The 24,214-nt window shown below is 44.6% G+C and overlaps 1 protein-coding gene across 5 annotated transcripts in view; it reads right to left on the reverse strand.

The window, feature by feature from the left end:
* PDZD2 (PDZ domain containing 2) overlaps positions 1-24,214 on the reverse strand; it is a 361,218-nt gene that overhangs the window by 21,681 nt on the left and 315,323 nt on the right. For 4 of the 5 annotated variants that reach the window (XM_081942591.1, XM_081942595.1, XM_081942593.1 and 1 more), the window contains 8 exons: positions 23,230-23,362; positions 17,419-17,500; positions 13,212-13,315; positions 10,677-10,848; positions 8,407-9,206; positions 6,990-7,134; positions 1,664-5,117; positions 565-682 (listed from right to left, as the gene is read on the reverse strand). In XM_081942591.1, the coding sequence (XP_081798717.1) occupies positions 565-682; positions 1,664-5,117; positions 6,990-7,134; positions 8,407-9,206; positions 10,677-10,848; positions 13,212-13,315; positions 17,419-17,500; positions 23,230-23,362 (5,008 nt within the window). The remainder of the gene's footprint in view (positions 1-564; positions 683-1,663; positions 5,118-6,989; positions 7,135-8,406; positions 9,207-10,676; positions 10,849-13,211; positions 13,316-17,418; positions 17,501-23,229; positions 23,363-24,214) is intronic. The other variant, XM_081942592.1, reaches the window with a different exon arrangement.

Below are 24,214 nucleotides of genomic sequence, written 5' to 3' on the forward strand. Positions count from 1 at the left end.
GCTGCAGCCCACATGACACCTGTGGGGTGTGCGGATTGGACTGGGGGATGGGGTTACCAGGGGGAGGGAGTTGGGTCGCATATTGATAGCTATGCTTATGCGCGCTTTTGCCTCAGATCCTGCTTTGCTTAGCTGCTATCTACTCATAACCAGTAAAAGTACTCTTAATTCTGAAAAATGGAGTTGAGTGGTTTCTTTCTTGGTTACTGATGGAGGCTGCCCTGACACCCACTGCTTTGCAATGGATTGGAGGGGTGTTTACACACTCACATGCCCAGAATGGTGCGGTGGCCTAGAGGTGGAGCTCTTGCCTCACAATCATGAGGCTGTGAGTTCGATCCTAGGTAAAGGCAGATATTTCTCTGGGCGCATTGAGATTATATCTGCTGAATATAACTCCACATTCATGACAGGAAGGGCATCCGGCCAGGAAACTCTCCGCTCCATTCAATTGCCCAGACGCCACCCCGCAAGGGATTATGGGGTCATTAAAAGACGATGATGATGATACACACTCACACTCTCATACAAATATATACCATGTGTGTAACTGTGTAGGCTTACCTCTGCTTGTGCTTTGACTTCCTGAAGTAAAGAAGAAATATCGCTTTTCGCCGTCACCAAAGACAAAACGGACTGCAATTTCTGCTGATCCAGAGAGGAAACCAATAGTTCATCCAAGCTAAAATACAACATATGCAAAATGACATCGGATGAGACTGAAGAAAAAAGATGATTGGTTTAATAGCAACAGATAATAGAGCCGTGGTGACGCAGTGGTTAGAATGCAGTACTGCAGGCTACTTCTGCCGACTGCCAGCTAACTGACAACGATCCGTTTTCAGCTTCCAGAGGGCTGGAAGCTGGAAATGGATCCAGGCTCCTTTTGCCCTCCCCAGGCTCTAGGAAAGCCTCTGGGGCCTGGGGTGGGTGAAAAATGGGTTCAACGGGCCTACGGAACGTTTGTAGGCCATTGGGTCCATTTTTCACCTTCCCCGGGTTCCGGAGGCTTTCCTGAAGTCTGGGGAGGGCGAAAACAGCCTCCGGAAGGCCAAAAATCAGCTGGCTGGCCCGTGCATGCGCGCTGGAGCTGACGGCTCACATGCCAGCAGATATGGTTCCGCATGCCATCTGTGGCACGCGTGCCATAGGTTTGCCATCATGGCAACTCATTCTGCAAGAGTGAGAAAAAAAGTATAATTAAGTACTGGGTGGAGAATACGACTTCAAATAACCTTCACTTGTAGGTTTTTTTCACTTTTTTTAGGTATCTAAGTCTGTAATTCTTAGAGCTCTGAAACACCCGAACACTCCTAGTAAAATATCAGGAGCTGACAATTTGTTGACTCAGATCTTGGGGAGCTGGGGCGAGCATTCAATGCTTTGATCAAGTCCTTGGCTTTCATAAAGCACTGACATTAAGAACCAAACTATACCCAGGAAAAGAAAACATACAACTTGCCAACTATTGCAATATCCCATTTTTCTTGGTGCAAAACTCAAATAGGTTGGGTTCAGAATTTGTGTAGTTTAATGCAAAGTACACAAACCAGGGCAAATCTTTTTTGATTCTTTCCTCCACCCATGAAATATTTGCTTTCAAGTTTTAAACGTTTGCCTTCTCCTAGTACAGAGCTAATATTAAGAAAACGTCAAAACTAACCTGATAGACCAGCTCTTCCCTGAGTTCACTTTATTCAGACCGCCATCATACAGTAGCCCTTCCTCATCAGATGTTGAACCAGGAGTTCCCGAGCCACTATTCCAAGGACTGGTTTCTTTGGAAGGTTGCCTGCTTGTCATCCCAGGACTGGATAATCCCGAGCATTCATTCAGCTTGGAAATGTTTTCAACGGGAGCCTCGAGGGATCTCACAACAGGCGGAAGATGCAACTCGGTTTTGATGGGCGAAGGTTGAGACTCCATAGAGAAGTCCTCACTGCAGAGCTTATCAAGATCTGGCATGCTCAGAGCTCTCAGCTCCCGGAGTTTGGAACGAGACAAAGGCATGTGTCTAATATGTCCACCTGAGGCTCTGCTTCTTCGGACATTGGTGGCCGTTGGTGGTAAAGTAATTGGTTCTTCAAAAGCGTGCCTTTCACTCTTCTCCATGTGACCATCGTCTTTGCTGCTCTTGGGGAAATTCTGTTGCACATTTGTTAATGTCAAGCTGGTTGAAGATCTGGTGACCCTTGGAGACATTGGGGCTTCACCTCCACAGTAGGAACTCAAGCTCCGTCGCAGGGCCTGGACCGCGTCATTCACGCTGGTAGCTGAAACTGCAGAAATGCCACTGGACAATCTTCGGCCAATGGGCAGTTTAGAGTTCAGGGTGGTGGAATGGAGGTCGATGGCTTTGACCATTGGCCTATCAAAATTAGCCAGGTTCTCAAACGATTTGATTCGCTGCTTTACAGAAAAAGAAGAAACGGGATCGTGTGGCCAATTGAGTTCGTAGTAGTAATAGTTCCTCCTGCCCTTTTTCAGTTTTTGGGCAACGGGGCTGCCATTGTCACTGCTGGATTTCGGGACGCCAGCCGAGGTGGCTTTCGCATCCTGATTGTTGAGACTGAGGTGGACAACTTTCAACATGGCCAACTCTGCATTGGAAGGGTTTGGACTCGAAAGATTACCTAAGATATCCTGGACATGTTGGGCTGGTTCATCCCTATCCTCATTGCTGTTTTCCCTTAAATGATTGGATAATTGTGCTGGCACCGAATAGGTCCTTGTCACAGGTTTTAATGCTCTGGGGGCATCTTCCTTATGGAAAGTGCTCTGCCGGCAATCCAGCGCCTTGCTTCTGAGTTGATGGGCCTTATTGTCCTCTTCTTTCTTCTCTAGGGGCAAGTCAGGAATGAAGGAGGAAGAAGATAACCTTACTTCAATGAAAGTGCGCTGAATTTCCTGGCTGGTCTGCTCCTGCTGAGGAGGGGGATAAATAAAGCAGGAGGACTCTTTTTTAAAAGAGATTTTATCAGATTTTAATGGCTTCATTTCCAATCCACCGTGGTTCAAACTCATCTCCTTGTTTTCGGTTCTGTCGTTCAGACAACAAGCCTTGGGGGCGGCTTCAGAAGAAGGCGTATTTGACTTAGGAGGGCTGTTTCTTGGTTCTATGCTAGCCCTTTCCCTTTTCTCGCTATTCGCAACTTCCCACTTGTTGACCTGTGCTTCTTTTTCCATTTTAGGAGATCCTGATATTCCCGCCCTGCCCAATTTTGGTTTGATGGTGGATTTATCTTTATTTTTCAGAACGCTGCTCCCACCGTTCAACACGGGCAGAGTGGATGTCTGGGGCTCCAGCAAAGCAGTCTGAACTTCCTCCTGCTGCTGAAATATCTTAGAACCCATAGAGAGACTCCTGCTGGGGGGTTCCAGGTGTGTGGCTAAGTTATGGAGTGAGGAACCTTTCTTTGAAAGGAGCCTGGGTGAACCTTGGGAAGAGAGGGTGATCTTTTTTTGATCCGTGCCCTCAGCTTTGGCAGCAGCAGGGCCAAGAGCATCAGAATGAGCCCTGGCTTTGTTCTTAATATTGAGGGCCTTTCCTTTATGCCCTGCTTTGTTTTGTTGGTTATTTGAAAGTGTTTCCACCGTACTCTTTGGTGGCGCGCCTTTAGTTTCGTGATGTAATTTAGGAGAAGAAGAGGGACTGTATGTAATACTAAAGCCCTTGCATGGACCGGAATTAAGTGTTTTGGCATTTGAGGGTTTCGAGATAAGAGTGTTTGCTTTTTCATTTTTTCCTAGTAAATTGTGAGCAGAAGAGACCCTGCCCAATTGTTTTGGTTTGGACAAAAGGGGAGATTTAGGACTGTTTACTATTTTTTGTATTGCGCTCTTCACAGAATAGCTGTCTGTCCTTCTTAACTGGGATGAATCACTGGTTCCTTTCCCCATCATAGCAGCAGGACTACCAATTGCGTTACTTCCACAATCCATCGCAAAATCATTTTCTACCTGCAACTGTTGGGTTTTCCACAGTTCATCTTGGCCTAGCATGTTGCCATCCCAGCCATGGATATTTTCTGTCAGACAGGAATGTATTTCTGGCACAGAATGTTTACATGTATCCATTAGATTTCCTTGCTTCTGCAGGCAATTTCCTCCTTCACCCCTTGAACAACCATTCTCAATGGAAGAGCAGACCGGCCTGTCTTGAGCCAAACCGTCTACCGCTTGTGAAGAAACATCTGGAGAACTTTGAAAAGCTGTTGATGGAACCGTGTGTTCTAAACTGGAGTTTTTCGATTCGTGCGATTTTTCTAATTTTAATTTTCCATTCGATGTTTCCAGTGAATCTATTTCTGTTTTGCTTTCTGCCTGCAAACCATTGTTCAAAGAATGGTGAATTGGTGGACGATGGGATGTTTGTATGGGAGACTGTTTTTGAACACAATGTTGGTCATAATTCAGACTGCAGATTTCTATTTGCTCTTCATCTGATTCAACCAGTTTATGGGTAGCCAAGGGATTATCACAAATAGGTAGTAAGAGTGATGAACTGTCTCCGGGATTCTCGGCTAAGGATTCTGTGTCTGAGCTGGAATCTTCTGCAGCAGCGTACATAGATTTTGGAATAGTGTTGGTCTTAGTTTCCATTTCAGGCAAATGGTCATCGCTAAGGCTGCTAAAATTCCTTGAATAGGTACTGAGACAGCTTTGGTTTACAGTTAAAATTTTCCTTGCATTAATGGAATCCAGGACAGAAAAGCCGAAGGTCTCTTGTGTATTGGTAACAGAACTCACAGCTCTTTCTACAAGATCATTTTTATTTGGATTTGATACAGAATTTGGCTGAGCTTCTTCTGCCATCCCAAAACTATTTTCCTTGGTGGGTCTGCCCTTGATTAATAAACAGTCGCCATCTTTTTCTTCTGGGGAATTCCTTTGGCCAGAGAAGTCATCCATCTCTCCTAATAGCACCACAGAAGGGTCCTGAATAGAGTGAATTTCTGCGAGATCTGCTGTATTAGTATTCGCATCAGACACCAGTCCTCTCCTTTCTGCCATACAATCCAGAGGAGATTCCAAAGATTCTTTCTCATATGCAAAGCTGTTTTCTTCTTTGATCATAACAACATTGCTTGATTCTTTTGGAACTGCCTCGTCGGCTTCTGAAGACACAAAGAGATTTGTAAATCTGTTAAAAGGCTGCGTAAAGAATCAAATGAAATAATTCCATCCTCTTAATTACACAATTATTAAAACTTTACACCAGCTTTTAATTTTAGAGGTTCAGTTGGATTCAGCGATGATTAAGATGCTGGAAAGCTAAGTTTTATTAATGATCTACTTATTGCCATCTTTCCAGATACAAGTTAACATGCTAGTTAGGTCCTTTAAAACTTTCATGCTATGGTCTACATATGTGTAGTTCTTGACTTACAAGTGTTATGTCCCAGCTGTCAATCAGCACAGTTTTGGACATACATTGGTTAAAGCATGGAGGCTGTCCGAATGGGTTAAGCTGTGTTTCTACTGGTTAACGTTAAGCTGTGTTCCTATTGGTTAACGGGTTGACAGCTGTGGGTTTAAAAAAGAGCTGTCAACCCAGAGTTCGTTGTATTTCGTTCTGAAGCAGTTGTGAATAAACCGTTCCGTTAAACACCTCCAACTCTCACAGTGAATAACCGTCCAGAATATATAAAAACAACAATTTGTTTAGCTGTTCAAAGTTACAATGACACCAGGGGTGATATTTACTTACCATCCCTAACGGTTCGCAAATGTGAGCGTGCCCTACCATCTCCGTGCATGCACTAAGCCTTCTGCGCATGCGCTTTTCGCTAAAAAAGGGCCTAAATGGGATGCCATAGAGCAGGGGTGTCCAAACTTGGGAACTTTAAGACTTGTGGACTTCAACTCTCAGAATTTCCCAGCCAGCATGGCTGGCTGGGGAATTCTGAGAGTTGAAGTCCACAAGTCTTAAAGTTCCCATGTTTTGACACCCCTGCCATAGAGCCTGGGAGGATAGGTGGGGCCACCCTCGATTTCTGCTACCAGTTCGGGCGAACTGCTAGCATACCACCTCTGAATGACACTAAAAGAGTGACTTACATCACACTTCTGATGTTGCAGCATCCCCACCATCACATGATTAAAAACTTGGGCACTTGGCAACTAGCATTTATTCAGTTGCACCTTGTGTTCTTCCCAACTCCTGATAAGTAAAGTCAATGGGGGAAATTGGATTTGCTTAACGATTGTGTGATTCACTTAACAACCGTCTTAGGTAGCAATGTAAATTCTGATCCCAATGTGGTCATAAGTCGAGGGCCGCCTGACTATTCAAGCAGTAAGACGGGTAAGAGAGGTTTCGTCTTGAATCCTTCCTCTCCTGAAGCATCCTAAAATCCATACACAAACCATCTCAGAAACTATTCCCTACTACTTTTTCATCTAAGACTCTTCAGCCCAAATTTTCTCAGTTGGGGGGACAAAAAAAAGGGCTTCTATTTTCATGGTTTTGGGTGGATTTTAACATTTGGTAGATTTCAGCTTTTCAGTAAACATTTTCTTTGTATATTGAATCCTCCTCTTGGTTTTCAATTATTTCTAAGAAAAAAAAGCAGGAGACCCATATTTCAAATATAACACATCTCTCCCAGAATTCAAGGATATCAATTATGCTAGCAGTGAGCATGCGTTTTGCCCACTGACTGCAAAAGGAAGTGCTACTTCCATTCAAAAATGAAACTTTTGATCATGGAGGCTACGAAGTCCTCAGCTGTCCCAAACTCCACTTTGCTAGGTGGCTGTAATCTATGCTGTGCCTGTCTAATAAGCTTAAGATGCATCCTCAAGTCATTTGGTTGCTTTAAGTGAGCCACAACTTGGCCACAACAGCATGAATGGCAGTAAAATATGGGATGTTTTGATTCCTCTCCACACTTGTGATTTCTCAAAAAAAAACGAGGCTTAAATATAGTTCAGGGATACCTACATACATCTGCCCATAGAACAGGAAAAAAAAGACAAAATCTTACGCAAAACGGCTTTCTGGATGTCCAGGGTAATGGATGTGGGAAGACTGCTTACATATTGACAAGCTTCTTCATAAGAGAATCCATAAATGGGGATAGCATTGATGGAAAGGATCTCATCTCTTGGAACCAGCCTTCCCATGGATGCCTGTTGAGAATTCATTTATTAGCACAGTACTGTCATAGTCTCCCAATTTTAGGATGCGGAACGACATGAAGGTGAAGCTTACTTGCTACACCAGGAAAGGGGAATGGATTCTGTATTCATTTTCCTTCTGCCAAGAGCACAGAGCCTTTTTGTTATCCTCTGAACCCAAGGAACCTCCAACTCCTTAACCTGGCAAAAGTCTAAGATTGAAGTAATCTCAATCAAGTTGACGTAATCACCCTTCCAGGCACCCGTGCTCTGGTTTCACTGGCGGATGGTTGCAGGAGGCTTTCGCGGCCAAAAATGGAGCTCGGGAGCCTGCTTTCACTGGCGGAGCGCTTGGACCACCACAGGCGTCCCCCGACACAAGTGACGTCAAGCTGGCCGTGCCCCTCAGGTCAAACACAATTGATGCAGCCCTCAATGAAATCAAGTTTGACACCCCTGATCTATGTTGTCACTAATAGAAATATTTTGACTTAACAAATTAATCTTGCCTTCCCAAAAGATGCTTACTTTGAAATCATCTGAAAATCCCCGAATGACAGTGTAATTGTTCTTTCTTCTCAACACGGTGCATACCTTTTAAAATGCAATTCTGTTTCTAAATGAATTAAGTTTTTGTAAAGTGAGCAACATTTACTAATGAAATGAAGAATATGGTTCCTTTCACAAGAGTGTGATCTCCTTGCCCTGAGAATTTTATGATGATAGGATGGGGAAGCAGGGCTAAATCAATTCAATAACTGCCTATTTGACAAGGGTTATAGTCAGTGGTGGGATTCTAATAATTTAACAACCGGTTCTCTGCCCTAATGAACAGCTAGGTAGGCGGGGCTTGGTGGTCATGTGACTGAGTGGGCGTGGCCAACTCAACATCACTCATGTTTATGGGTGCTTCGCCTTAGCTGTTACAATGTAATAAGGGTTAACCGGAGAGGCAGTTTCTGAAAGCAGGGCAATAAAAATTAGGCTAGAAACAACACCAGAATGTTTCCTTCCTGCCTTCCTTACACGATTAGCTCTGTAAAGTGGGGAAGAAACAGATTGAGATTTCTTATCCAAACTGCTTACAAAGTTAACAACCGATTCTCCCGAATAGGAGTGAACTGGCTGAATCCCACCACTGGGTATAGTAAGATACATGAGGCAAGACTCACAAAATTTACATTTCTCCTGAGGTTCCTAGGTCCGTTTCTTGAATGATCTCCACTTCCCTCCGGACTGAAATTCTATTAGTGATCATAAAGAGAAAGACTTTTTTTTTTTTACCCTTTCAGCTGCTCCACCTGGTTGCAAGCCCGTTATGACGATGCGCAAAGGGTTGGCATGGATTTCGAGATCCAGGCCAAAGGACTCGTTTTCATCCCGGCATAAAGTAATGGACTCCACAGGGCTGCGCTCCAGGGGGATCTCCTGAGCTTCATTCTTCTGGATGGATGGGAGGACCTTCCCACCGGCTCTGTTGCAGGCACCATGCTCCTCGTTCTTGGGCCTTGGGACTCCGTGGTATTCAATACTCATCAGGCTTTTCACTCGGGTGACTGCTTTATGTTCCAGTTTAGGAGACCTCTTCGTTTCTAGCGGTTCCTCTCGAAAGTCCTTCACATTCAAGTAGCCGGGATGAAGCTCCGGAAGATGATGAAGTTCTTTAGCTGGAAGAAAAGGGATGTCTGCTGCATGCTCCCCAATGCTCTCTGTCAGATTCCTACAGCTGGTAGCAGCTAAGTCACTGCAGGTATTTGTCGCAGATTCTCTCTCCTGGCTGGTATCTCCATTTTGCACCGAAGGAGCCGCAGGGGAAACATTCCAGTCATGGTCTCCTTTCCTTTGACCTTTCAACCTTGACCCTCTTTGGAATGAGTCTCCATCTTGTTTGGCAAAGTCATCCTCATCGCTCACATCTCCGTCGTAAAAAGCAATCCTTCTCTGCCGCTGGAAAGCAGACTGGGCCCCTTTGGGGCTGTCGCTGAAACTAACGTGCCGAGCAGCTGTCTCCCTTGGCTTGCTGTGAGGACCCGGCGAGCTATTGCCAGTAGCCGGGGAACTGCACAGACTGGATTCTTTGGTAGCTAAGAATAAAAACATGGTATATGATTTGGCAATATTATCTCAGAACGTGATGACCTCATCTATTGCTATTTTCCATATACCTCTCTGTTCTTACTATTGTTCTGCCCTAGGCTTCCCAACAGCCTGAAGCAAACTCCTTGTCATGACAAAAAACCCTTTTATTAATTTACTGTGAATTCTGCCCTGCTGAAGTCTTTCAAGGGAGGATGTAGAGTCACAGATCTTATCTGGCTTGGAGAGCTGCCAGGCCGATATCTGCAAAACTTGACAAGGAGTCTCTGAGAGTCACCAACCAATTAAGCAAACTAATTGTCTCCTGCAAACTCCACTCCCCTTTCACTCATCTTTTATTTCCTCTGGGAGGGGCCATTCATTGTCCATTTGTGGCCTTACTCCCAAGTTGACCCCTGTTCTTTAGCTATTCCCTTCGTCTGGCAACTCTGTGGAACGGGTTCCAGCTGTTCTTCTGCCTTAGTGATGTCTGACTTCAAAGGCAGCTGATAACTGGCATACAGTTATCAGCTGCCCCCTCTCTGCCTCCGACACAGAGCCCTCCCCAGACTCCAGGACTGACCCATGTTCCTCCCCAACCTCCTCACTGTCTGAATCTGCTGCCAGCTCCACTGGCAACTGACAGGCCACAACAATTATTCTCTCCTAAACAGCAATAAAAATGACTTTGTAAAAAAAAAGGGGGGGGGAGGGGGAGAACCAGGCATCTTTTTAGCAGTAGTAACTGTACTCAAGGTCTCAAAACAGGCAACCCCATTCAATTGTAGGGTTCCGTTTATGGAGACATTGTAAAATACATTGGAATTTGTGTGACATTATTTTGGTTTTTTTTGACTGCTTTGTGAGTATCTGCCTTCAAGTCAGTGTTGAAATTCCTTTAGTTTTCTTTTGGGAGGTGTTTTTTGTCCTTGCCTTCTTCCTAGGGCAGAGAGAAAGGGACTGGCCCTAGGCCACCCAGCTATCTTTGTGCTTAAGGCAGGACTAGAACTCATGTCTCCTGGTTTTTAGCCTGGTGCCTTAACTAATACACCAAACTGGCTCTAGCCCGCACTTTCTCTTGTTTTCTTTCTCTCTATATAATAGTTTTTATTCATTTTTATTTGCGTGCATTTTCAGGGAGTTTTTTATACGTATGTTTTACCCTGCTGCTGTATTTTTTTTAAAAAAAAATCTTGTAAATAATTCTGCAATCCACTCAGCAAGTTCTAGTTACTGGGCAGATTAAGGCTAGGAAGCTACAGAGCAGGGATGGGGAACGATGGACACTTTTATCATTTGTGGACTTCAACTCCCAGGATTCTCGAATCAGCATGGCTGGCTCAGGAATTCTGGGAGTTGAAGTCCACAAGTCATAAAGGGGCCATCGTTCCCCACCTCTTCTATAGAGCAATATTGTAGTCTATGCAATAGAAAAGGACAATAAAGCTGGAAGTATTACCATTCCCCCTGCAGCCTACCTGGAATGCCAGAAGAAAGAAGACTCTCTTCTAGGGAACTGCTCCGACTCTTCGGGCGAAACTGCTCTTCATCACTGGATCCAGTCACGGTAGTCTCCGAGAGTGACAATTGGCTCGCCCCATCTTGTAAGAAGTATTGGGAAAGCTCCGTTTCAGAATTGAGGGAACTCTGCTGAAATAAATACACAGAGAGAAAATGGGACGTTGCAGCCATCAGTCCCCAAGATCAAGGACCTCAAACTTTCCGGCTTGGCAGCCCAGCGGTGGGGAGGGGGGAAGAGGGGATGGTGCTGTGTGAGTGGCAGGGGCACACACAAGTATGCACAGCTCCATTTACACAAGTGTGGAGCTTTGCAGGCGAGCACATGTGCCTGCTGCTTGCCCAGTAGGGGCTGCAGCCAGTGGTGGGTTTCAAATTTTTTTAGAACCTCTTCTGTAGGTGTGGCCTGGTTTGTGGGAGTGGCTTGCCAGCCATGTGACCAGGTGGGCATGGCCAACTTGTAAAATGTGGTGAGACTCACTTAACAACGCTCTTGCTTAGCAACCAAAATGTTGGCTCAGAAACTCTGGCATTTGAAGCACGCAAGTCTTAAAGCTGTCAGGTTACAAGACCCTTGCACCCCTAACCCTTTAGAAAAAAAAAAAACCCAGGGGTGTTCAAACTTGACAACTTTTAAGACTTGTGGACTTCAACTCCCAGAACTCCTCCTCTCGCTCTTCATCTTGATGATGTGCGGACAGGCGGCAGGAGGGAGCTGGAACCGGTTCTAAACGGCACTGTAGATTTGTAGAACCTCTTCTATAGAAGAGGTTAGAACTGGCAGGAACCCACCCCTGGCTGCAGCCCGTGGGTTTGGGGACCCCTGCCCAAGGCAGGAAATCATCCATGCTAAAATTTCCTGCTCTCTTTCCTATTGTTTTTCTTTCTCAAATGGTTTCGTTCCTTTAGATCAGTGTTTCTCAACCTTGGCAATTTTAAAATGCGTGGACTTCAACTCCCAGAATTCCTCTAGATCAGTGATGGCTAACATTTTTGTGCTGAAAGTGTACATGCGCATGCCCACAACCAGAATGCAATGTACGCAACCACCCACTCTGCGGGCCCCCTGCACGTGCACGTAAGACCCTCATGTGCCCCATGCTCCCTGTCCCCTCTCACCCATTTTTGACTTCCAGATTGGTTAAGGAGGACTAACAACCCCCCCCACCTTGCCCCATTTTGAGCCTGGAAGGCTTCCTGCACCTAGCTAGAAGCCAAAACAGGGTGCGTGGGTTTGCACACATGCCCCCTGTGCCCCATTTTGGTCCTGGAAATCCTCCTGCACCAACCTGGAAGCCAAAATGGAGCACAGGAGCACTGCATGAGGCCCCAAAATGCAATGCAAATGGCCCCAATGCATGCAACCTACCCCTTTGTGCATGTGTGCATGCGTCCCCCGCATGTGCCCCACCTCTATGCATGCACGGCAGAGACCCAAAGACCAGCTGGCCAGCGGGAGGCACGCAAGCATGTGCGGTGGAGCTGGGCTGGGCGGCGATTAGCATGCCCGCAGAAAGGGCTTTTTGCATGCCACCTGTCGCACACATGCCATAGGTTCACCATCACGGCTCTAGATCAATAGTTCTTTCCATGCTGGCTGGGGAATTCTGGGAATTGACATCCGCACCTCTTAAAGCTTGCCAAGATTCAGAAACACCGATTTAAGATTCTGCCACTCTTTTTACTACCATTTGATTTGTTTTCCAAATTATTCAATTGCCCTTAACGTACAATGAAACACTGGTCAGGGTAAGAAAAAAATAGATTTTTTTTTAGTCCGGAGATGGATTAATTATCCCAGGAAAAAGATGCTCTAATTAGCAGCATGAAACAACAACAACAACAAAAAAGATTGGAAACCAAAGTGAAAAATGATTGCTCCTTAATGTGGAAAAGTCTGGCTTTGTAATGGAATTCAACACTTTTGTCAGCCTTCTCCTTGAACAGATGAAGGCTTAAAAAGAAAAAAAAACGAGGGCAGAGAGCAAGAATGAGAACGCAGGCTCTACAATCTCTGTTTCTGACCCTGATACATTTTGCAAAAAAAGAGAAGGACCTTGTGCATTTGCTGGAACGTGCCTGCAAACTTTTAGACAGCCAAGATGACCTTCAGGGACTTTACTATTTGATGTATTGGAGCTACGAATAGGAAGAGGGACTTGGCTCTGTCATGCATGGGGACTTCCTGGCAGGTGTTGTGCTCCTATGTGTACTTTCCTCTTGTGAGATTGCAACCTCTGCAACAGTCTTTTGACAAAAGAAATACCCAGTGGGACAATACAACCAATGAGATAAGCCACCCTCCCCCTGCCTCCGTTCTCCTGCCTGCTCTATCTACAAGACAAGAAACAGAAGAATTACAGGACCTTCTTTGCCTTGATGGACACCCATGGATGTACAGTATGTGTGTGTATGCAAGCAAGTCCCAACTTTTTCTAAGCCACGGAAACTCCCCCTTGCTTTAAAGTTTTGTGGTGGAATCTCAATAGGTTTACCCGACTCGCTGGCTCCAAGAAACGCTTCATTGTCCAGCTCAAGGGCGAGGAGGCTTCAGTCGGTTTAGACTTCACGCTTGAAGATGGACTTTTTGGCAGGTTTCCTGTTCAAAAAACAATTGGGTTAGACAGAGAAGACGTTAGCTTGTGAAATAGCACGTCCACAGCAAAGGTGGAATTCAGCCAGTTCTGTCCGGTTTGGGCAAACCGATAGCGGTGGCTGCAGCAGGCTCTGCCCCCCCCCGCCCCAATATAATGCGCAAGCACTGCACAGGCGCAGAGGGCGGTGTGCATGCGCAGATGCGGCGCATGCGAACGTGCTCACATTTGCGGACTGGTAAATGAATCTCACCGCTGGTCCACAGGCTTTCCACATTTGGCTTTACTTGGGAGGGAAGCAGAGGTGGTATTCAGCAGTTTCTGACCAGTTCTGGAGAACCGGTAGCAGAAATTTTCAGTAGTTCGGAGAACCAGTAAATGCCACCTCTGACTGGCCCTGCCCCCATCTATTCTCTGCCTCCCGAGTCCAGCTGATCGGGAGGAAATGGAGATTTTGCAGTATCCTTCCCCTGGAGTGGGGAAGAAATGGGGATTTTGCAGTAACCTTCCCCTGCCACGCTCACTAAGCCACGCCATGCCCACCCAGCCACTCCCACAGAACTTTGGATCCCACCACTGGAGGGAAGGCTGGCTTCTTATTGTCTTTCTAGAAATGTCCACACAATTCTGACTTGCGGAGACCCAAAGGTGCTTTCTTTTTTCCCCAAGAAGCAACTGGACTTTCTGGTTTTTCTTTGATGACGTTTCGCTTCTCATCCAAGAAGCTTCTTCAGCTGATGTTTGACTTGCAGAGAGTAGCACGGAGATCACAGCTAGCACAGCGTGAGTTTATGGCTGTTGAAACCCGAAGGAAAATTAGGCCCCTTTGAATTCTAACTCTACCCAAGAATATTTCAGTGTTGGGTCAGTTCCTCCAAAGAGTCCAGAGTCTGATGATGCTGGCTAGCCAAGAAGGTTTTCTCCTCCAGGACAGCCACCGTCAACAGAGCCAACAGTGCAGAACAAAGGGAAGCCAGAGCGAAAGACGGATGAGACATTCCTTTGCTCCGTTTCCTATTGCTGCACTGACCACATCTTTCCCCCTCTTGGCAGTAAGAACAGAAAGAGACAATGTTGGCCATGAAAAGCTGGAGTCCTCCAGCTACTTTTAGCCCGCCAACTCTGTTGCTATACCAGTGAACTGCTCTTTGATGAGTCCAAACTAATCAGGCTTCTCAATTGTGCAGCATAAAAAGTATCATAAAAATGCAGCATAAAATAGGTTTTCTGTTAAATTTGGAGGAAAATTCCTTTTTGCAGGAGGAGGAGGAAGAGAAAGAGGAGGAGGAGGAGGAAGAGGAGGGAGGAGGAGGAGAAAAAGGAGAAGGAGAAAGAAAAAGAGGAGGAGGAGGAGGAGAGGAGAAGGAGGAGGAGAAAGAAAAGAAGGAGGAAGAGAAGGAGAAGCAGGAGAAAGAGGAGAAGGAGGAAGAGGAGGAGCAGCAGAAAGAGAAAGAGGAGGAGAAAGAGGAGGAGGAGAAAGAGAGGAGAAAGTGAAAGAGGAGGAGGAGCAGAAAGAGAAAGAGGAGAAGGAGAAAGGAGAGAAAGAGAAAGAGAAGAAAGAGGAGGAGGAGGAAGAGAACAAGACAGAGAAAGAGGAAAAGAAGGAGAAAGGGGAGGAGGAGGAGGAGGAGGAGGAGGAGGAGGAGGAGGAGGAGGAGGAGGAGGAGGAGGAGGAGGAGGAGGAGGAGGAGGAGCAGGAGGAGCAGGAGGAGCAGGAGGAGGAGGAGGAAGAAGAAGAGAAGGAGAATCACCATATGTCATTTTGAGCCAATCTAGTTTTAGGAGACTTTGATCCATCATGACTGGATCTTCATATTAGCAAACAGGAATATTGTCCTAGTTCAGCGATGCTCAATCTAAAATGTCAGGATTACCTGTTGCCTCCATAATCAATCGCTCATCTTCATGTGACATTTTTTCATTTTTAATGTGATTAAAAGGGGAAGCTACTGGAATCCATGTGGAATTATCGTGTTAACTGGATTTAGTTATTTTTTATTTTGTTATCCTTATCAACCAAGGAGAAGTTCAAATATATGCAAGAGAAATAAAAGATCCACAAACCTCGGAATTGGCAAGCAGATCAATAAAGAAAAAACAGGGGTGGAAATTATGATATAAAGAAGTCTTTCAGAATTTGTAGTCATATGTAATGTCAGTTAAATCAGATTTAGTTTTGTCCCTATTCACTTCCTCGTCACTTAAAGCACTTAAACTCTGCTGTCAGACTGGACAAAGTCATATATCCCCTAATTAGTTCATCATCCCTTGCTGAATACTGATATGTGAATTGCTTTCAATTTTATTCCACTGCATTTTAATGGAAAAAGTTGGCACTAAACATTTGTGGACTAATAAATCAGGTCACCTTTTCAGCAAAGATGCAGTTGGGTATAGTATAATAACATATGAAGAAGGTGGTTGCTAGGTTTTTAAAACAACCTCCTGTTGTTTTAGAGACTTAAGAGTAAATAAGAGCCAATTTTACAAAGCTGTTGTGCTAAGGCCAGGGTCGTCTTAACAGCATTAAGCAGTGTACTGGGGCCCCTGCAACTACTCACAGGAATAAAAATATAAATGGTCGATAAAATTAAACATCTATTTATTTTATTGGCACTTACAACAAATAAATATGTAATAAATATGTTGCTCTATTTATGATACAAGGTGCATTGACGGGTTAGCATACACAGATTAGTATGGGGCCCCTGTGCTCATGGGACCCAAGGGGCAAGTGCCAGTGGCATAGCATGGGTTGTCAGCACCCGGGGCAAGGCAAGTAATTTGCGCCCCCTAACCCGTGGATTTTAGCCCCCTTTCAATGCGCCCCCCCCTGCACCCCCCACGCTACGCCACTGCTGGCAACCCCCCCCTCCACAGTGGGCGGCGACCCGGCGGCTCGGATCGGATTCGCACAGCCAGCACTGCAGTGAGAGAGAGTGAGTGAGCCAGGCAGGGGCAGAGAGCTGCGAGTGCGAGCGCGCCCCCCCAGATGTTGCGCCCGGTGCGGCCGGCCCCCCCTGCACCCCCCACGCTACGCCATTGGCAAGTGCCATCAGGCCCATGCGTGAAGACAGCCGTGTGCTAAGGTAGAATTTAAGAGATCCAGAAGCTGCAGTTATAGTTTTACAACTGATCCCTGATTTTTTTTCTTTTTCGCAGTGTGTGTGTGAGAGAGAGAGGAAGGGAGAGGGAGGGAGAGATGGGGGAGAGACGGGGGAGAGACGGGAGAGGGAGGGAGAGGAGGAGAGAGGAAGGGAAAGAGAGAGGGAGAGGGAGGGACAGGGGGGAGGGACAGGGGGAGGGAGACAGGGAGGGAGAGGAGGAGAGAGGGAGGGAGGGGGGATGGGGAGAGGGAGGAGGGGAGAGGGAGGGGGAGAGGGAGGGAGAGAGAGCAAGAGAGAAAGAGAGGGAGAGAGGGAGAGAGAGGGAGAGAGAGAGTAGAAGAGAGGGAGAGAGAGAGAGAGACAGAGGGAGTGGGAGAGGGAGAAGGAGAGAGATAAAAGAAATAGCTTCCATGGAACAATTTCCTCCTGCAGTTGTGGGTGCTTCATTGCTGGAAGTCTTCAAGAAAAGATTGGGCAGCCATTTGTCTGGGATGGAGATCTCCGAGGTCCATTCCAGCTCTATGATTCTATGATTGCATAGCTATGGCCGCCATCTTGATTTTTTTTTTTTTTGCTCCCCCAGCAGATACGTCTTCATATTTGTCCAATTAAGTGAAAATAAAACGTAACATCCTTTTGTACAAAATGTGCGCAGAACGAACTTTCTAGGGATGTATCTATACTGTGTTAGATGTGGGCAAGCATGAGGCTGACACGGCTGAGGTAACTTAACAAGTTTAATCGCAACAGGTCTACACAGTTAATACAGGAGAGAAGCAAAGCTTTCCCTGCTTGGCAGCTATTTATATGGAGCTGTCAAGCAGGGCAACCAATCAGGGAAAGGAAACGGCCCACGTTTAGCCAAGCCGCATCTTAGCCAATCAGACGCAGCTTGGCTGTTGCCGGCAGTCAGGCAGGGTAAGCCTGACGTCATCGGGAGAATACTACATACTGTAAATCCAGAGCCAAATCTTAAAGCAATTTTACAAACAGATGCATACCTGAGGAATGAGGAGAAGGGACGTCCCTGTTTTCTCTGTGGGTGGTTCGTGTTATGGCTTCGTTCATCTCCTGTTCAGAAACCTATTATTAAATTGGGGGGGAAAAGGATCTAAAGGTATATTCAGGAAATAGCAAAATGTATTACTTCAAAGTTCATGTCCGTTCTTTTAATATGGAAAATAGAAATTTGAAAGTGCTGATGGCGGCTATGTAACATAGATTTTCCTCTTTTTTTTCTCGTGATTTTGAAGTAAAAGCTTCCCAATAATCACATTTTGAAATCTAGCACTACACGGAGTGGCATTTGGAGCACACAAAAAACCCCACCCTCCTCTCTGAATTAGAAGACAAAAATGAATACACAAAGAACATCTTGGCTTGGGCACCTTCAAACATGTAGCAGCTCCTAGAACAATTAGTTCTGTAAACCGTTTACTCATTTGATGTTATTAATTGTATGGCCTTTGTTTTGCAATTACAGTGGGATCGCTGCCGCACTGGTAGACATAAAGAATGTCTCTGTAAGGCTAGACACCAACGTGATGGTACCTAGTCAAATTAATCAGTGGTCTTTGTTTGTTGTTATTGTCTCCATGTTCTGAGGGTTGGATTTAATTACAGCCTCCATTTGAATAATGTCGTACAAACTGTGGTATGTACCCATTCTTTTATCCTCCCCATTTTCTAAATTTGCATAGCTGAGGGTGCAGCAAAAGGCCACATTTTAGCAGTACAGTATTTACATCTTTTTACATGTAGAAATTTAAATGTAACACATTGAACTTTTCCTGGATATCATGCTTTTATTTGGCCTTAGCTCCCCAGCATCAAAATATCAAAACAGAGTAACAGAGTTGGAAGGGGCCTTGGAGGTCTTGGACTAGAAGACTTCCAAGGCAGCGGTGGGATCCTACCAGTTTAACAACCGGTTTGTTGAGTGCGTACCTGACATGTCTGACGCCCGCTGTACGCGCATGAGCAGTTCACAGGAAAACAGCTGAGGTGCGGCAATCCATTCTGTCACACCTATTAGCTGGGCTAAAAACCAAGGAAATGTAGGTAGGTATTGCCCAGGGCGGGCGAGCGAACCGGTTCACTCTCAGCTGATCTTCGGAGCTACCCAAACAGGGCCGAACTGGTAGACTCCCACCCTGCTCCAAGGTCCCTTCCAACTCTATTCTATTCTATCACTCCATGCAACTCCTCCAACTATCTCCCAAAAACCATCATATATCTTTTCTTGTATGTGTCTCCTAAATGCACAAAGTTTGCCATCAAAACAGATGCTGCTAATGGATCTTTCTCCTTCAGCCCCTTGCCTTTTCCCTCCCCGGATCTTCTCTAGGGAGTTAGTAGGTCTGGATCCTTGAGGAGGAAGGAGAGGAAGTAAATTCCCAGTAGATAAACACAAGCACACCTGCATAATATGGAACTTTGTAAAACTGTAGAAGAATTGGTGTATTCTTTAAAAGGAAAGATCATGAAGAATGGCTAAAGAATCTGGAGGTATACAACCCGCAGAAAAGATTATTGTGGAGGGAATTGCAGAATCTGATGCTTAGTTGTATCACAATGCAGGTACAAAAGGGGAGGAGCTTGCATCAGAATGGTGCAACACTGCTTTTGTCATTCCCCCACCCCCCACCCCCCATGGCTTCTTTGCAGACTCCTCTAGTCTTCTAATATCAGAAAGTTTTCAAAGAGAAGAAATAATAGATTTAATGTTGAATCTCCCAGAAGGCAGAGCCTGACCCAAAAGGTTACAATTACAAGAAAGGGTATATGTCAAGGACAATTTTCTGGTGCTATGAGCTGCCAATAGAATATAGACTGGCCCATGAAGAAGTGTGCTCTCCTATGCTGGAAGGGTTGAAAGAAATGTCCTTCTGGGTTCGGCTCCAAGTGTGGAAAAAGACACTGGAGACATGGAGGCTGCTTGGAAAGATGGTTTTAATGGTGGACAGGACCACATGGCTTGAGTCCTGAACAGAAAAGGTGATCACATGCTTCAATGTTGGTGGAGAAGAAGAGAAGAAAAGGGCTGAGATGCTGAAAGTTCCTGGTTTAATGCCCTCTCTGGCCTTTGATCTTGAGCTTTTATTCTGATTGGTTGTCAGACTCCAATGGGGATATGCAGGGGCAACTCTTTAGGCTGTGTTTTGAATCCAGGTTGGGTTGAGTTCTCAGATGCCATGTGGTGAGTTGAGTAAAGGGCCAATATTATCATGCTTTAATCCCATCCCCCTGGAGCTGAAGGGGAGAACTCTTTCTTATGTAAAGCGACTGGCTTGGCCATTGACGAAGTGGCCCATTGACGAAGGGGGATGGGCAGGAAGCTGCAGGGAGCTACTCTGTCTTTTTAAAACATGTTTCTTCCTTTTCACATCCAGGGAAATATAATATTCTGCCATTTCAATATTTCCTAGGATATTTCATTTTTCTGGAAGAGGGCTGGGTGATAACTTCCTACAAAAGTAACAGAATAACACAGTTGGAAGGGACCTTGGAGGTCTTCTAGTCCAATCCCCTTCTCTGGCAGGAAACCCTGCACCATTTCAGACAAATGGTTGTCCAATTTCTTCTGAAACACTTCCAGTGTTGGAGCATTTACAACTTCTGAAGGCAAGTCATTCCACTGATTAATTGTTTTAACTATCAGGAAATTTCTCTTGTTCTTGGTTGGTTCTCTCTAGATCAATGGCTCCCAACGTGGGGCCAAGGCCCCACAGGGGGGCAATTTGATTTTTAATGGGAGCAACTTGAACCTTGTTTAAACCAAGTTAATGGCCTTTTAGGCTACCTCTGTGTGAGTAGATTTCACTTTTTGAGTAAAGTAAAATTATATGTCATGGGGGAGGGGCATCAGGGTTTTAGAGATGCTTAGGTGGTATGGCCAAAAAAAGGTTGGGGACCACTGCTCTAGATGATAACTGTCTCGAAGTCAGAATGAAATTCGTGTACATATAAAATTCAATTATTACAGATATTCTAATGGATTCTGCGCTAAGAAGATAGCTGGGTTAGTGGATTCCTAATATATCTTACAAATCTATGGAATTCTAATTGAATCTATCTGCAAAGATCACAGCAGCATTTTGATTTAAAGGTGGCAACTGCAAAGGAAAGGGTTGTATATATAGAACCTATCCTTTTTGTTTGACTTGGTGTAACTCAACACTCAAGGCACACTCCTACAACTGAACGGAACTGTATGCATTCCAAAGCAAATTTAGTAGCTTAAATCAGCTTTCAGAGCCACATTTACTCAAAAAACAAAGAAAGAAAAATTTATTCTGTGGCATTGGTTTTGGAAATACTTAAAAAAGAAGAATACCAGGTAATTTGGGAACAAAAACAATTCCGTCTGATGGAATGTAGATTAGCTATAAAAATATGTATATTTAAAGAAGGGGAGCTTGTCTCCATGAAATTGTCTATAAAATGAAATGGAAAGTGAGGGTAAGAACAACATGCCAAACTTAATAAAGGAACAACGAAGAGATAGAATTTTATATATACAAAGTAGAACAATTACAAAGTGCAAAATAGCAAAAATTAATCTCTAAAAAAAATAGGACAAAGTAAGACATTCAAATCTTTACTTATTAGCAGGATGCGCTTTGGAAATCAGGCTGACATGAATTTCCTTTCAAAATTCCTTTAAAGGTATGAAAAGGAGCCAAGGCACCCCTCAATTAATGTGTGATCTTTGTATTTAGTTGGTTTTTTAAAAAATATGTGCTTATATTAAAAAACGTAGGACAGTATCTATTTTTGTTATGAACTTCTATAGAAAAAAGTATCTTCATGTTTGATGTAAAACATCAAAGGATACGAATCATTGAACAGAATGAGCCATATAAATCAGGAGTCTCCAACCTTGGCAACTTTAAGTCGTGGACTTCAACTCCCAGAATTCCTCAGCCAGCTGGTATAAATACTACAGACCCCTGATATAAATACTACGAGGATGGATAGAAGCTTCCCCTCTCCCCTGTACTGAATAAATGGGCAAACTAGGTGCTTTATAACTACATTCACACGATACCAAATCAGATTTTTTTTTAAATCCAAGTTTTGCTCAACCTGAACAAGCCACAGATGTTTTCTGGAATCTTTGGAAAATGGCGGACTATAAAACGAATATAAATGCCAGCAAATCAGAAAATAACCATACATGTGTTTTAGAGTTTCGTGTGAACCCAGCTGTGGAGGCTACAACTTTTGATCCACAGAAATCTTGTAAGTCAGCTTTTGTATAAGAATGTAAATATGCAAATACAAATACAGAAAAGGCCCTGTATTTAATGGTATATATTAATATAGAGCAGTGTTTCTCAAACTTGGCGACTTTAAGTCCTGTGGACTTCAACTCCCAGGATCCCCCAGCCAGTTTGAGAAACACTGATATAGAGGATAGCAATGGACTATAGAAGTCTTAAAGATAAAGGTTCTCCTTGCACATATGTCCTAATCATTCCCGACTCTAGGGGGCAGTGCTCATCTCCGTTTCAAAGCCGAAGAGCCAGCGCTGTCCGAAGACATCTCTGTGGTCATGTGGCCGGCATGACTAAACACTGAAAGTGCCCGGAACGCTGTTACCTTCCCACCAAAGGTGGTCCCTATTTTTCTACTTGCATTTTTACGTGTTTTCAAACTGCTAGGTTGGCAGAAGCTGGGACAAGTAACGGGAGCTCACTCCATTATGTGGCACTAGGGATTCGAACCGCCGAACTGCTGACTTTTCTGATCGACAAGTTCAGCGTCTTAGCCACTAAGCCACCACGTCCCTTGCAGAAGTTTTAGTCTGAAGTATATAAAGAGCATATAAGGTACCTGCTTCTGTCTTAGGGGACCAGAATAAATCATAAAATGAGTGGTGTAAACTATTTACACAACAAAGAGCAAAAATGTTAAAAAGTATAAAACAGAGTAAAGTAGTTACTCCCTGAGATTTTACAGTGATCAGGCTGCTCAGGGCCCGAAACTGCCTAACATGTGTATTTCTAGATTGTGAGAAAAAAATAAAATATATTTACCCAGGTTTTCTAGGTGTTTTGGATGTCAACTATCACAACTCCAGCCACAGCGGGTTTTGGCCAGGGGTGGGCTGCTATGGGTTCACCCGGGTTCAGGAGAACCCGTAGCTAACGTTATGCCCGATTTGGAGAACTCCAAATCCCATCCCTGGCTGGCCCTGCCCACCCTGCCCCTCCCGCCTCTCCCTCCCACATAGACCATTTTGAATGTGAGATAAGCACAGGGCCCATGTGGATGCTCAGGGGGGGGGGAATGGGCCTCTCGGAAGTTCCAGAAAGCCAGAAACGGGCCAGTTTCCAGCCTCCGTAGGCCGGGGGAGGCAGTTTTCACACACACACCCCTGAGAGGGAAAGGTGAAAATGCGCCCCCCCCCCCATGCCGTGGTGCAGGAGATCGACTAGGCCACACCGACCATGGCCACGCCCACCCAGCAGCCAGGCAGAGAACCCATTGCTGAATTTTTTAAAGCCCACCCCTGGTTTTGGCCATGCTATCAGAGTGTTAAGGGTGTTGATCCATTCAGGTGTGTACCAAATTGGGCAATCCTGCACTAATCTGTAGTATCCACTCTGCTGTATTTTTAAAAATGGGATCATCAGGTACTTTGCTGAGAAACAAGCCTGTGAGCTGGAATTGTTAGGAATTCAGCTAAAGATGCACGTATGTCTTTTTGTTCTAATATACTTGTTCACATATAAAACCATTGTGCAAGGCTCGGGGGGGAAATGCTGCAAAGAAAAAAACTGAATATCTTCCATTCTGTTTCATACCTTTGGGTTCGGATGTCGGCTAACAATAAGACTAACCGGGCCGGGTCCACATTCACTCAAGATGGCGTAAGCTTCACTCAGCGCTGCATGACGCAAACTGACTGAATCTGCTTCCAGGATCTGATCCCCACGGCTAAAGAAAGACAGACATCAACTTTAATGGTGCCATTTCTCAGAGGGAAGGAGAAGCCGTCTCACAAAAAGTTCAGACAGAAAACATTTACTATAAATCCAAAATGCAAAACAAGAAAACATACATTCAACACTAACAACAACAACAACAAAGAAAAAATTGTACCAAAAAGGGAAAGAATGATCCAAATGTCAAATAAGTTTAACATTAAATATTTAAAAAAATTCACCCTGGTGGGATGCTTAGATAATATAATATAATAAAATAAAATAAAATAAAATAAAATATCCTCCCCTTACAGAACGGGTGTACAAATAGTTTTTAAGCTTTCATCCTTATTTAACAAGAATACTATATTATATAAACAAAGTTCCAGATGAGATCTTTATTTAATAATCAAATTGACCCAACACAGTAGTGCAATTCAGCCGGTTCTACGCGATTCAGGTGAACCGGTAGCAGTGGCGGCAGGAGGCTCCTCCCACCTGCCCATGTCATCACGTCCCATTTTTGATACTCTGATTCACATTTGCGAACCGGTAGTGAAGGTAAGTTGATTTCATCCCTGACCCAACATCTAATGTGTAGGTAGGTAGGTAGATAGATAGGTATGTTTAGACAGACAGACAGACAGATATTGATATATATATGTATAAACAACAGTCAACATTACATTACAACAGTCTTCAAATCCCTCTGTTATTCTATTTAACATGTAGAAAGTCCATAAGCAGCTTCCAGTCTTTTATAAAGCTGTCTAGTCCATTGTCTCTAATCAAACCAGTTAGTTTCGCCATCTCTGCTAATTCAGTCATTTTTTAAAAAGAAACCAAATTCTAAAGATCTAATCAG

Source organism: Natrix helvetica (genome assembly GCF_964273705.1).
Source record: "Natrix helvetica genome assembly, chromosome: 2".
NCBI classification, from domain to species: domain Eukaryota; kingdom Metazoa; phylum Chordata; class Lepidosauria; order Squamata; family Natricidae; genus Natrix; species Natrix helvetica.